Below are 15604 nucleotides of genomic sequence, written 5' to 3' on the forward strand. Positions count from 1 at the left end.
TATTCACTGGTGATGATTTGTGTGTATATCTCAGGTGAGGGGGCTTACCGAAAATTGTAACCCATCCCCTCTCTTCATCTCAATACATTTTTCCATTTGTAATGAAAACATTCTTTCAGTATGTTTATCAGCGCCCTTAAAGAAATCAAAAATAAAGATGTATGTTCATTTCTGGCCTGCTGTACATTGTGGGGGCACAGACTGCTTTTCTGGGACAGCCAGGCAGCAGACCACCCTTCCACTGAGCACCGAAATCCCATTACAGAGAAAATCTGAAATCACAGTCGGGCGGTGCGAAGGAAAGATGTCCGAGCCCGACAAAATAATATACATGGTCAGATAAAACAAAATACAATAGAAAACTGGCATCGTAAAAAAAAAAGGCAATCATGTCAGACATTGCAAGAATATGATCACACAGCTTCACCGTACGTCTTCGTTGACAGGAAATAGGCATCTCACACACAACCTGGCTCTTCCCCCGATTTCCATCAGAGCCGTACTCCGCGAGAGCCGAGGGCGGCGACAGCATCAGCCGAGCAGACGCCCGCAGGTTCTTCAGATAAAAGGCGGTGGGGAGAAAAGGTTTGAGGCAGCAGCGAGACTTTGATCTGCGTTCAATTTCCAACAGCTTTAAGGGGCGTATTTAGATCTGTCGGAAAAGCTGCTTCCTTTTCTTGTTTATTGTTTCTTATACTCCTCGAACAGTGAGTTCGGCGGGAAGTCCTATCGAGATTAAAGGGGGGAACCTGAACACAGGCCAAAGCTTTTAAAAGATGTTCTAAGCTGAGTGAACACCAAAGCTTTTTATTTCCCTATGCTGCTTTTCTTTTTTATATATATATATATATATATATATATATATATATTATTTTTAATAGTGCAAGCTGTGTGAAAACCCATCAGCTTCAATAGCACTCACCATAATGGGCTTGTGTGTACAGGACGGTGACAGAGTTACCCTTGTTGCATCGCGGTGCTTTTCTCCCGCTTTGCCGTACTGCATGAATGTTCCTCAGCTGTCAGACAGCCAGCAGTTTGTAGTCAGCTTGCAGGAGGTTTTGCAGGGGCGGGGGAGTGTGGTCAATATACCAGACAGCAGTGCTTGACAGTATTATCGTAATGTGTTGTATGGAGCATTAGTGTGTTTTGTGATTCATCGAGTACTAAAACATAGCCAATACCGAGACGTCTAACACAGCTGCCAGATGCGCGGCCATATGTTACAGTTGTGGCTTTGCGGCTGCCTTGGGGAGGGGTTCGCTGTGACCTCATAGCCAAGGAAAGATGATCATCAGCACAGCACAGTACATATAACATCACCCATGCTATAGCATGTACACAGAAATTGCGCGGTGACTTTGTATTCTACCTTGCACGACAATCACCGCAGTGTAGAAGTGCGACTGGCTATATTCTCTCAGGGAATCCCATCGGACCCATACTGGAAGACAAGTGAGACCCATGTTTGTGCTGATCTTTAGCCTATCGGGCAGGTTGTGTTATCGTATGTGCACTTGAGAAAGATTGGTAATTAATGCAACCTAAAATCAGAGGGGGAAACAAAGCAAAACAAAGACATCCATTGTTTTTCTCCACACTGTCTGCAGTCGAGACACCATTCCTCACGTCAAATCAGTGTCCCTAGCCTCCCCCCCGCATCCACCCCCACATGAGCCGCACACAGGAGTACAAAGATGTGTCGATATGAGTGTCTGTGATGGTGAGTGACTTTTGTGCGGAGAAAGATGGGTTTACATACTCAGCAGGACGATTCAGAAGTCCCCTCCCCCCATGCCATGAGTTTCACAAGCTCTTTAAGCACACACACACACACACACACACACACACACACACATACACTCTCTCTCTGGCGATACTCCGCTTTGTGTTGCAGGAACCCAAAGTAAAATGAAATTGCAGTGAAAAGAAGAGGAAAAGAGGGAAGGACAGCCTCGGGGAGGTTTGGGAGGGATGCCGCCAGATCTGTCTTTGTGGCAGTTCGGTTCCAGCACTGTTTCTTGTTGTTCATGTACAGCTGAATCCTTATGGTTAATTACAGTTGTTCCAGCATTTGAGTCCCCCCTCATGACACAAAACACAGCCCCTGCCAGTCCCTCGTCCTCTCTAGAGGATCCACACGTCCTGGGCCCCCCACTCCACAGCGGCACGTGACAATCAATGCAGGGAGGAGGAGGTCAGGCTCAACGTTTGTGTTCAGTTTTTTGGGGGGAGATGTGTTTTTATAGTGTGTGTGAACCTGTTCTCCTCAGAAGTGCATGCCCCTGTGGCCTCCAGATTGTGTTTTTGTCTTTCTTTTTGTAAAAAACTAAAAATACATATACATATATATATATATATATATATATATATATGTGTGTGTGTATGTATGTATGTATATATATATATATATATATATATATATATATATATATATATATATGTAAAGCTCCAGATTGAGAACAGATGGTCGTCTCACTCAAAATAACCATATGTAAAAAAAGGAAAGATAAACATAGAAGGAAACCCATGTTTTCCCCAGCTGTATCATCTCTCGTTCTGGAACAGGAGGAGGGGGAGAGAGTGACACAGTGAGAAAGAGAGAGTGAGAGAGAGAGAGGGAGAGAGAGGGACAGAGAAAGGGCTTGAGTCCAGACTGGTGGCTGAAGCTGGTCCAGACTCGGACATCGTGTGGGGCGGATGGTTTTCTGGCTGTCCGTCTGTCTGGAGGGCTGGCTGGCTCGTGGGCTTGGGGAGAGCGGTGTGTTGGCCTGCTGGGAGGTGAGGGTGGTGGGGGGGGCAGGGGGTGGTCCGTCTCTGGCTGGGTGTGGAGTAGGTGGAACTGGGGGGACAGTCAACAGATGGTGAGCTCCACAGAGAGGTGGGCATCAGAAGAGGTACGGTTGAGTGGAGACACGATGCTGCCTGGTAATGATATCTCTCCTATTTCCCAAGACTGTCAGGAAACCTGCAGAGAGAGAGAGAGAGAGAGAGAGAGAGAATAATTATCACAGTGAATTAGAGGTTGTTGAGACCAGGCTTTAGAGATTAGTAATCAAGGTATCCCATATAATAAAAAAAAAAAAAAAAAAATAATAATAATAATAATAATAATAATAATCAAGCAGCTATCAGATCTTTCATTTATTTAATGATGTATATCTGCACATGAATCCATGACTTGAAACGTGTTTTGTTTACTTTAGGGAGCAGTCCCACATCGGTGAACACACAGAGTAAACACGGTGTCGACTTTAGGCATAAACAGAGAACTGCTCCTAATTTGCACTGCGCCGGGTAAATGTTGCCTTCAGCTATTATGCCTTATGGCATTTCTCTATCCCCCTGCGATCGTTAAAGCTATATAATAAGTACAAGTATATTTAAAATCCGTTTAGTGTTTTCCTGGAAAATGTATTTTTAATTAGTAGACGTCGGTTCCTGAGTAAGCACAATACTGGCCAAAGCTTGTTCATTCTGGCATATTTCAGCTTTTTCAGCTTCTGAGATACGGTTCAAAATGCAGGTCTGAATGTGGGCAGAAGAAGAGCCAGTTAAAACCTCATCACTAATAAATACTACTCATCGTCAAGACAATATCATGCCTTCGCAGTTGCCTGCAGAGAAAAAGGGATTTAATTGGCGCTGCGGTCCTTGAGTAACCTGTAACAGTCAGGCATGAATTAACTTTTTTGCTCTGAAACGTTTCCACCGGTCCCTTGATCTGTGATATCAAGCTTTACCATTAAGACAAACACCCGCAAAACACAGTACAGTTTCCCTGACAACATTTCTGTGCCCTTGGTGAAAAAATCAACCTTTTGCACCAGATGCCCAAGCTTGCAAATGCTGCTGTGTTTGTATCTCCACACATTTTTGCTTGGTACTGTGCAGGTATTATTTCTGTGCCACAGCTGATCTTACTGATATGGCAGGACTGTGTGATGCAATGAGGAACAGGAATCTGTAATTGTACTGGTGACACTTAAAAAGGCGACCTATCTGCTTTTGTCTGTCTGGGTTATAGAAAAAAAAACTGGTCTAGGTAGGATGTCCCAGAAACCACTGCTTCTCTCACACTGTGCAGAAGAGGCTGCGCGCCGTGGAGGAGAGCGAAACATCCAGCCGTGCGCATGGCGAGGCATCTGGGGTTTGTGAGGATAGTTGTAGGCGGTTAAAGATTTGACAGGCAACAACTGGGGAAGCGTTTCCCTTGCCTCCTGACGACCAAGCAGCTGTATCTGGGAATGTTCCCACTGCGGATGAGTGACAGTCCGTGTCATGTTTACACCGAGCTTCAGAAACCTCCAAATTGGTCCCGGCCTGAGGGGACTCAAGGAAATGTCTGTTTTCCAACTGCACAGACTTATTAAAAACCACCGTACGGGTATTTTATTTTCACGTCACCGGAAGACAATTCTCCTACCGTCATTCCATGCAATGCATGTTTTACATCAGTCTTCTTTATAAATCACCATATTGAACATTCAGCTAACCTGCAAACATATTTAATCACGACTAATGAATGGCGTTACCTTGTGTTTGTGCGTAGGCCTTGTCAAGTGTTTCATTTGATTGATTGATTCTCTCTCTACTACAATCATCCATCAGCCCAGGCAAAGATAACAGGAACTTCAAAGTGATCAAAGTGATGTGCTGTACATAACTGTGCTTCACTCCTGAACTGTGCAATAACCTTCAGAGTGGGAAAGGCTCAGAGGAGGAGGTTTTGAGGGAAAGATCAAGGCTTTTGGGGAGATTTTTAGAGTGGGTTGATGATCTAGGGGGGAGTGGAATAGGAAGTAGTATGGGTGGCATCGTGTTAATGGCCTCTAATTGCCCGTGATGGCTGCAGAAAGGGGGCACGACTTCCATAAAGATGGCCCAGCTGGAGAACGCTGCTCTCGGTCACTCTGCAGGAGGGAGAGACAGAGGAGCTGCCTCTCATTTGCATCGAGATCCACTCCTCCCCCGTCCCCTGTCTCCACGATGATGCACGACGCAGCTCGGGGCAAGCGTGGGTCTGCATAACAAGCCACACAACACAGCCGGACGCCCTGACCCCTCTCCAGTCCCCGCCGCACGCTGCTCAATAAACAGGTGTAACGCACTCTCGCTCGCACTCGGCGATGGCCTGGAGGACAGGGTGGCACCACTGGGACGTGGGGGGAGGCCGCAGCGCTGCTCAGAGAGTGGCGACGGGTAGCTCTGATCCGAGAGGGCCGCGGGGCTTGCTGGTGTGTGGTTCCACCTGAGTTCCCGATTATTTTTAAGTAAAGCAATTATTCACTTAATTGAACAAAGGATGCATTTCTTTACCCTGCTTTTCAGGCAGGCTGTGACTGAAAGGTTATTACAAAATGTATTCCGTTTCCAGGGCTGCCCAATGCTGGTAACGGCAAAGCATTGAGTAAAATAATGTGTCAGCAGTGTAAAGCTTTTTATTTGACTGTGGGGACTATGTTTCAATCATCAGTGTGGTGGAAATGTCATGTTAAGAAATGCACACGCTGGTTTGTAGTCGGCTCCTTCTATTGAAATGGTATCGAACATTTCTGAACATATACGCCTAAATTATTTTTAGGCTTCTGTTGATTTCGTGACTGAATGTCTGAAGTTATGAGCCGGACTCCCAGAGTGGCTTACCGAGGTTCCATAAACAGAAAAGTAAAACGAGTGGTCAAGAGGATTGACAGTGGCATTTTTACAGATAAAGATACATGTAAAGATGTATTTAATTTACAAATTCATTTTCTTCCTGTTAATTGTGTTCATGAGAACCTACAATGTATCCCAAAAGTACAGTGCTACCGAATCCTCCACCTGAGGTAGAGATTGGAAATCGAAGGCGAGAGCAAGATTTTAGTTTGCCTGAGGACGTGCGGCGCAACGTGTGCTGTGCCTGCAAACGGAGACGTATTGCGGCATTTTGTCTAATTTAATTTTGCACTACACTGCTCTGGGGAGACAGGTAGAGTGGAGCTCCAGTAGAGAGAGAGAGAAAGACATGGATACACTGATGAACTTCACAGCCCCCCCCCCCCCCACACACACACACACACTTAAATCCTGTCTGGGCTACAGACCCACGCTTAGGTTGCTACAGGCGGTTGACTGGACCTCCGCGTCTTTACCCGGTGCGAGCAGCAAGGTACATTGGGCCTCTGAGAGATTGCCAGGCTGCAGGATTTGATGGCTCGGATATTAAATGGCTTGCAGTCGCTGATGGCAACAGACCTCTGCCAAGGGCTGAGCTTTGACAGCGCTCGTTCGTCAGCACACAGATAAAATTGAGCGATCTGAGGGGTGCCCCGCGCACCATTTGCGCACGTATAAATATGTGTCTGGATGAGGTACGATCCCTATTACAGGGACAGATTATTTCGGAATCACAGATGCTAAAATAATATGCAATTACATATCTTTTTTAAATATTTTTTTCATTGGAAATTCTCTTCTTCTTCTACATTTTTTTAAATGGATCAGAGAGGGTTACGGGTAATCTGGAAGAGCGCGGACGACAGGTTATTAACCAAATCCAGTCAAAAGGTCACTTCCTTCTTTGGTTTCCTATCAACGCTGCACAAGATACAGTGGTGTGACTAACTGCTCCTATCTGACACACACAGCACGGGTACATGGCCGATAATGGGGTGTCGTGACAGGCTGGTGCAGAGACACCGGCTACTGCTCTTTATTGGAGGGAGTTCAATTACCAGTGTTGCCCTGCCTGCCGCAGTGGGCGATAATATGTTTTGTTCAACAAGATTATAGCTTGTGACATTAAAGCACATTCCTGGGATTCAAGCGCAACCCTCTTCTGACTGAAATGTAACCCTAGTTTACGAATCATATCATATTATGCTGCAAAGTTTTTGCTAAGTTCATCACAGAGTTCCTCAAAGTGAAACTGTCAAACTATTCCTGCCTTCCCCCATGTCCCTGTGTGAACCTGCTCTCAGAGAAGTCCTGTCTTGTTTGCCATTCAGGATAACTTAGATGACACCACCAACCAGACAACTTTGTGAGACACATCTTTTACTTTAGTACGGAGCTACAGTGAAACTGGAAGGGATAAAATATCTCAGATTTGGCCTTATTTGCAGAAGAGGCACCACAGAAGAGTTCTCCAGGGACCACAGTAAGTTACGGTACGGTTCCAGATTGCTCCAAACATCCTTTCTTGTTTCCTCTTCGCTGCAAGAAAAAGGAATTCACCTCTCTCTCTCTCTCTCTCTCTCTCTCTCTCTCTCTCTCTCGGGAGACTGAAAAGGAAAACGAAGCAGCGGAAGAATATCAATGAACCCGCTGCTTCTGCAAGCACCTCTTCCCAAGCTGCCATGAACTACCCTCCTCAGCGTTGCGTTGCTGAGGAGAGAGAGAGAGAGGGAAAGTGATAGCAATAATAATTAAATAAAAAGCAAACACAAATCCCCCAATCTAGGCCTTGAAGGATCAGAAGGAGAGAGGGAGCGGCTTTTGAAATATAAACAGCACCTGTCAGTGGCATATATGAAATGCTGGGGCACAGATCAGATGCATTACGGCGATGACATCAGGGAGGCAGCCACATGAAAAGAAGGAGTGAGGAACAACCAGGAGGACAGGAAACTTCAGATGGCCGCGTGACAGGCAGCCGATCACATCAGATCTGCATGTCCGCATGTGGTGATGGATCTGCGGAGCCACCGAACACGACAGCGTGCGTCTCCTCGCTGCACGTCACCATCTCGCCGCTCGTCCTGCGCGGCATACGCTCCGTGTCACCTTTCTACTCTCCCTCGGCGTCCCAGGCCCGTCTCTCCGGTTTTGCAAAGGCCAGCGAGAGCCCATCTTGTGCCCGCTCTGCTCCGTCAGCTGTCGAGCACGGCCGCAGGGCGTGAGAGAACAACACGCATATGCCATCTCATTTAGCATTACTCCGCAAGATTTGTTTTATTTGTATTGTTCCTTCCATGTGCCTCGGCCGCCTGCTGGCTTTTCCCAGCGTAGCAGAAGTGATGTTGCTGTGATTCTGGAGAGGGCTCTGAGGAAATGATGCTGTTAAACGTCCATCTGGTTTAATGCGGGTAACAGAGACTTTCCAACCTCAAGGAACTGAACATCCTGAATACTGAGACTTACTGAACCTTTAGTTTATCTTCGTAACAAGGCCTGTGCAGTTGTAACGGTATTTTACATTTCCTTAAAGAGGCACCATCCTTTAGGAGCAATGTTATATTATGTTATCTCTTAAATCATCACTTGGTCTTACACAGATACAAGCTATACACTGAACAGTATATCACATCAATGTTAACCTCTATTTCCTAAGATATATTAGGATAACCTGTTGTGTGCTTGTTTTTAATCACAAAAATGATGGAAAAGTAAACATCTGCCTATACTAATGACAAAACGGTGTAGTTAGTGTTAATATAGATTTCCTTAGTGAAACACTGCTCAGTAGAGTTCTGTTACCCAGCACAGGGTAAAAATTACTCACCCCATCCATCTATGTAACAAGAAATGGTGAAGTCATGCAAAGAGTTCAACATAAGGTTCAATAAGCTGATAATCCATTTGGAAGAAACAGAGGGGTCTTCCAACACAAGGTCTGAAAGCCCTCGCTCGAACACGCTGACGGCAGGATGCTCTGCACCACAGCACTGACAGATCTCAGGACTACGTTTCCTCATCTTAAAGTGAAGTCTCCGCTCCCGAGCCGACAGGAGCGCCGGGCCAATGCACTCCATTTTGCGAAGCTGTTGTGCACCTTTTGTGGCTCCTCTCGCGACTGACATTTTCTGAAAGAGCAGCTAGAAAGGAAAGTACTCTGCAATTTTATCAGCAGGAAGCCAGGAGACGGCGCCGATGAAGGCTCTGCGCTCTCCTCCCCTGTGTTTTGTACGTATTTAATTTTGTCAGTGCTCGGGGTTACGACACACCTGCTGTGTGTTTTTCTGCCACAGCTTTTGTCCTCGCTTGTCAGGAGAGGTAGACTTTCACACAGAGCAGTCACTGCAAAAGACTGCCACTGAAAAGCTTAAGGTAAATAAATGTATACATATGTAAATTATATATAACACACATTTTTGTGCATTCCCCCCCATGTGCTTTATAATTTCAGAGCAGCGGGTCAAGGGGTTACAGGAAACTCCAGCAGAGAAATGACATCAGCACTAAGCCAAGTCTGTTTTTTCTAAAGAAATTCATATTTAAGGCGCTGTTATAAAACATAGTGTGTAAAAGTTACTTTACCTTCCAAATGTCCAGGAAAATCAGAAAACCTAACACTGTTCCTGAAAGTACATTGACAATGTAATATTATTATTATTATAACATTACATGAATAAGCAAGATGTAGAGATGGTTTTATATTAATACTCATGAGCTACCAAGTCAAGACTGTGCCCTAGAAAGCTTCTGGTTATATCATAGTTGTCTTGGTTGTCTGGAGCTAGTGTCACGGTATTCTCGTATTTAATGCAATATAATAAAATATTAAATTATCAAATGTATTACAGTTTTTAAATTGTTTCATATAGAACGCGGCCAGATTTTAAATGATAGCTGACTTGTAATAGGTGTTAAAGTTTAATGGCCATGTCGGATTGACTTTAATTACACTTTTATATCTTGATTTCTTAAAATCTTCTATTTCTAAATATATATGTTTCAACCAAATCTGTTTCAACAAAATGAATAAATGAATGATGCCCACATTTTCCCTCATTGTACTGTGCTAGCATACCCTGAAGTAGCACCATTATACTTCCATGGATTAATTTACCAGAAGCGGGGAGTAGAATCGGACAAAACGCTTTGGAAATCAACCTGTTTCTGAACGCTGTCTCTCCTGCTCTCCCACGTTGCTAAGCAGTCTCTTAAAAGGCTCGTTGGGCACGTGGACAAGCAGAAGGTGTGAAAGGATGATTGATATTTAACAACGCACTCGGCACATATGGCTCTGCACAAAGAGCCGCCGCGAATGCACAGCGAGAACTTGTGCTCAAGTGGGGAGGAGAGGAGAAAAAAGGGAAAGCGAAAGAAAAGAAAAGATGACAAATTTAAAAGGCACATTGACACAGCGGGCCCAGTGCGAATGATTGATTTCGCCGATGATCGAAAGAATGAATCATTTCCTCCTCCGGAGACGCCGGAGATGGGGATCTTTAGCGGATCGTCCTGCGAACAGATGCCCACGGCTCCTGTCTGTTACACCGCCTGTCTAATCGCTCTACAATGCGAGAGCGTCTCAGCTCATTTAGCCCATGTGCGCCTAACGGTCTGCTGTGAAATTATTACTGTTTTGAAGCCCACCTTAAGAGCGGCAGGGAGATAGAGAGGATGTCAGACAGCATTACACAGGGAGCATCACCAGAAAGCGTCACGGAAACACCCTCAGGCAACTTTAACATAGTAAATTAGAAAAGTCATTTTGCAGCTTACTGCGCACGCCTCCGCCAGCGCTGCGCTACACTGGAGACGCCTGGCTTCCCCTACACTCGACCACATTTCTCCTTGACTCGTGTCAGTTATCTATCTATCTACGCATGCTTTTTCGACTCATCTAATGTCTGTCTCGGGTGTTTCAGTTCTTCTTTTCCTTCCCGCGTAAGAAAACGTGATGGGGAGGAAATGTTCTCAACCAGAAGAAGAGCACTTGGCACCGCGCTCTCGTCCGACCGTTGGCAGCTCATTAATTTAACAGTCTAATCAACGAGTCTCTCCGCAGATCGCAGTGAATCAACGCCGGCCACCACCACGTCCACCCACCTCGGCTCTCTGTGTGATCAACAGGCTATTATCCGCGGCCCTGAATGTACCCTCTCTTCATCTCTTTTCTTTGTGCTCATGATACAGACCTCATACGTGGCTACGGCACAAGAGCAGAGAGACTGTTTATCTCATTGACCTGAAAGAGGAAGTGCACTCAGCTGAAAAAGGAAGACTATTTTGGTAAAACATTATAAAAAAAGAGAGAACATCAGTTACTACAAACAACAAGTGCTCAGACCATGACCTATCCCATAATGCAGCAGAAAAAGCTACAGATGATGTTACTGAGGTTCTGGGACTATGCTACGATACAAGACAATATAATACTATACTATACTATACTATACTACACTATACATATATATATATATATATATATATATATATATATATATATATATATATATACTGTACGATACTTAAAGTTGAGCAGGTTATAGTGTATGAAAGTGAGACCAATCCAAATAAAAATGTAGCTCAAAATAGCACTTTGGTTTCTTTGCACTTTCTCCTGCCTTCCTGTGAATATGGCTGAGCAAATGACTATTAAATATGCACAAAGCAATTGCACAGATTTAGCAGAAGCGCAATTGCCAGGAATTGATAATGTTCCAGAAAGAAAAGAAAAAAAAAATGAATTGAGCATTTGGCCTGAGATGCATATTTAATAAAATGGAGAACTATTACAGAGACTGCTGGAGACATATAAGTCCCTTTAAAATGTATTACTGCTCTCGTACACGTGAGACCACTTGGAAATGAAAGAGATATAGGCATTATTCTCAGACGCTATTATACAGATCTGTAGGGGGGTATCGGGAGAAAAAAAAAGAAAAATAAAATAAGGATGTGCGCGGTCTTCATGATGAAACTAAAGAATATTTATGTTTTAAATGTATAGGTTTGGCAGAAGTATGTATCTTCTCCGTTTTTACATAAATGATTCATGAGAGAGATTTGTAAATTTGACATTCTAAACTGCTTGTATGAATCTTTAATAGACTTAAATATGATTTTCCAAATCAGAACAGAATTTCATAAATTTGAAGCTCCGCAAATAAATATTTATGAGCTTTTTTTTTCTTTTTTCAGCTTCCCCTATCCCTGGTAATTGCCGGTGATTTATTTGGTTTTCTCTTTGTATACGGGGGAGATCAATCTTAGGATTTCCCTATGAATAGCCACAGCCCACATTAAAAAAACGGAGAGAAAGTCCTTTCTTGAGAAAACCACGGAACGCTGCGTGAAACGTCTTAATTTGGCCGTCATAACGAAGATCCCATCCTCCATCCACATCTTAATAAATCTCATCTAAAAGCTTAACTCACACTATGAATACAATTCAATATTCTCCATTTACATTCCCACCGGGCATTTATACGCATTGGAAGAGGTGCCATCGCTTCCTTGGTGTTTCTGCATTGGCTGGTTTAGACCCACTTATCTCTGAGAGGAGGATGTTCTTTAAACTGACTTGTCATATATTATTGCTGGTAAGCACCTGTGTGCATGCGTGTCATACATGTTCTGTCAAGTGTCATTGTATTTGCCGTGAATAATGTAACCTGCCGTGTTGTGGAAGAACTGGTCTGGATACTCTTTATGCAGGCTTGCACTGAAGGGAATGGTGCCTCCCCGTCTCTCTCTCTCTCTCTCTCTCTCTCTCTCTCTCTCTCTCTCTGTCCGGCCCACATGTCTTGTGCCGGGGCTGCTTAACGACTGCTTAAGAGACCCAGGGTTGACAGATGGCCCGGTCTTGAAAGGCTATGGCGGCAGTCCCTCGCAGTTCCAGATATATATCATAAAAATACAATTACACAATCATTAGTAATGCAGTAGCCTTTCCGATTGAAAGAGCCCGGCACTCGGGACAAAGCAGAGACATTAAAATGACACATTGTAGCCACCAGGAGAGATCTGAATCAGTCATAGGTTGGGAACGGTGGAGCGAGGCAGTTGATCTCCTCTTTCTCTCTCTCTCAAACCCTCTATCTCTCGCTTTCTCTCTCTCTCTCTCTCTCTCTCTCTCTTTCTCTCTCTCGCGTGTGCATGCGAAATCTCATTGTTTCAGCCGTCGTGAGGGGGCTGTCTAAGTGGCAGTGACAAATGAAAGGGAAATGTATATTTGTCTTACAATCCTGTCCTTCCCCCCCCTACCCCCACCAGCGCCACACAATCTCAGCAAAGTGTGGAGAGCTGTCTGAGCTGCCATTACAGCGTGCATCTGTGAGAGAGCACAGAGGAGTCCAATGGTGTTTTGAACGCTTAACCCCAAATATTCACACATGGAAAACACACAGACTGGACTGGTGTCAGACCCCCACAGTTCAGGACACCTGTGGAAACCTAAATGCCTAGCTATTATTATTACGTTTAGGATGAGTTATATAATTATTGTTATTCTTGTTATTCTTGTACTGTTACATTTAGATCATTAAGGCTTACATTTATACATTTGTTACAAGCATTAATGTCAGTGAAATCAAGCTGAAATGTTGAGTGCAATCTTTGAAAGGAACAAGTTGCACTGAAATGTGATCTTACTGTGTTAATATGGTACTTGATTTGTCACAGAATGACTCACTTATGCAAACAAGCCAGCACAATGTACACACGTGTCGTTCTGTTTTTAATTCAGTGTGTCTATTCCTTTTTCCCCACTGTCAGCATATCAGTCAGTCTGTCAAGGATTCAAGCAGAGTAACGGGTCTCTCAGCCAACAGCAAACATAGCAAACAAACTAAGAAGAGATAGAAAATGAGAAAAAGACTCTCACCTCCCCTTGCATATCTGAACACTTTAAGACGGTTCCTTGGGTAAAGGCTAGGGGCAAAACAAGAAAGGATTAGACATAGAAAACTCCATGGAAAACAAAAACAACAACACAGTTTCGACAGGGTTAATCAAATAGTCTAATGAACCCGAACACTGCAGAGAATAATCTTAAACAGATGATGTACATTCCTTTAAATCAAAGCAAAGCAAATCATCATTATCATAATATAAGCCATATCTGTGTTCATGGACAGATACAATTTACAGATTTCATACACTGTGTCATCGTTTTCTACATTATTATTTATATACTTTGTTAAAATGATTAAAAAAGATGATAGAATCTTTCTCAGAGTTTGTCCTGCGATGGGTAGATGCCTCTGGCCAAGACCATTATATTATGTTTTGAAGAGGAATAGTTTAAATGCTTGAAGTTTGTAAAGGTGGTAGATTGGTCATGATGATTTTAAAAGTAGGTCCATGGATTTGCTGTTGTAAGAAACAACTCATAGTAACACTGTGTTGCCATATGTAAAATATAAGTTGGCAGCAATAACATTGATTAATAAAATAAATCGTTGTGACAAGAGGTTGCGATGGTACAGTATGTGGTATGTTGTGCCTACACACACACACACACACACACACACACACACACACTATTCATCAGATTGTTCAATCTGCATTCAATGATTATTACTGAATGAAGGAATGCAGATACGGCTATAGAGACAGTGTTAATGAAAGTGATATTTATAGAGTTGTGTAAAACATAGTAAGGAATCAGAGGCAGCCCAGATGATTGTTGAGCTTCAAGAGTAGGTGTAATTTGATATTCTGTATAATAAAGTAGTTAAAGTTCGAGTGAGTGTGTCAGTGTCAAAAAGTTGTTTGGTGATAACAGCAGGTTGCGATGGTTTGTAGGTATTTTAAGTGTTAAAAAGCCAATATTATTATATACACATTAACTGTATAAAGGCTCTTCAGTACAGTGGTGTGTACAGAGTGAAGGGGTGCAGAGACAGCCATGGCAGCTGTATAAAAGATGTGAATGAATTTGTTTTCATTCACGTAAAAAATACATTTTTGAAAATATGTGCTGATCAAATAGAGAATTTGATATATATATATACACTCACCTAAAGGATTATTAGGAACACCATAGTAATACTGTGTTTGACCCCCTTTCGCCTTCAGAACTGCCTTAATTCTACGTGGCATTGATTCAACAAGGTGCTGAAAGCATTCTTTAGAAATGTTGGCCCATATTGATAGGATAGCATCTTGCAGTTGATGGAGATTTGTGGGATGCACATCCAGGGCACGAAGCTCCCGTTCCACCACATCCCAAAGATGCTCTATTGGGTTGAGATCTGGTGACTGTGGGGGCCAGTTTAGTACAGTGAACTCATTGTCATGTTCAAGAAACCAATTTGAAATGACTCGACCTTTGTGACATGGTGCATTATCCTGCTGGAAGTAGCCATCAGAGGATGGGTACATGGTGGTCATAAAGGGATGGACATGGTCAGAAACAATGCTCAGGTAGGCCGTGGCATTTAAACGATGCCCAATTGGCACTAAGGGGCCTAAAGTGTGCCAAGAAAACATCCCCCACACCATTACACCACCACCACCAGCCTGCACAGTGCTAACAAGGCATGATGGATCCATGTTCTCATTCTGTTTACGCCAAATTCTGACTCTACCATCTGAATGTCTCAACAGAAATCGAGACTCATCAGACCAGGCAACATTTTTCCAGTCTTCAACTGTCCAATTTTGGTGAGCTTGTGCAAATTGTAGCCTCTTTTTCCTATTTGTAGTGGAGATGAGTGGTACCCGTTGGGGTCTTCTGCTGTTATAGCCCATCCGCCTCAAGGTTGTACGTGTTGTGGCTTCACAAAAGCTTTGCTGCATACCTCGGTTGTAACGAGTGGTTATTTCAGTCAAAGTTGCTCTTCTATCAGCTTGAATCAGTCGGCCCATTCTCCTCTGACCTCTAGCATCAACAAGGCATTTTCACCCACAGGACTGCCGCATACTGGATGTTTTTCCCTTTTCACAC

At 43.7% G+C, this 15604-nt stretch overlaps 1 protein-coding gene across 1 annotated transcript in view; it reads right to left on the reverse strand.

The window, feature by feature from the left end:
- Positions 1–2599: 2599 nt before the first annotated feature.
- The window catches only part of tafa5l (TAFA chemokine like family member 5, like), a 52565-nt gene continuing 39560 nt past the window's right edge, over positions 2600–15604 (reverse strand). Inside the window, exons 4-5 of the mRNA XM_066705664.1 lie at positions 13538–13584; positions 2600–2968 (exon numbers count right to left, since the gene is read on the reverse strand). Coding sequence (XP_066561761.1) covers positions 13561–13584 — 24 coding nt within the window. The 3' untranslated portion in view covers positions 2600–2968; positions 13538–13560. The remainder of the gene's footprint in view (positions 2969–13537; positions 13585–15604) is intronic.

Source organism: Amia ocellicauda, chromosome 5, assembly GCF_036373705.1.
Source record: "Amia ocellicauda isolate fAmiCal2 chromosome 5, fAmiCal2.hap1, whole genome shotgun sequence".
Taxonomy (NCBI): Eukaryota; Metazoa; Chordata; class Actinopteri; order Amiiformes; family Amiidae; genus Amia; species Amia ocellicauda.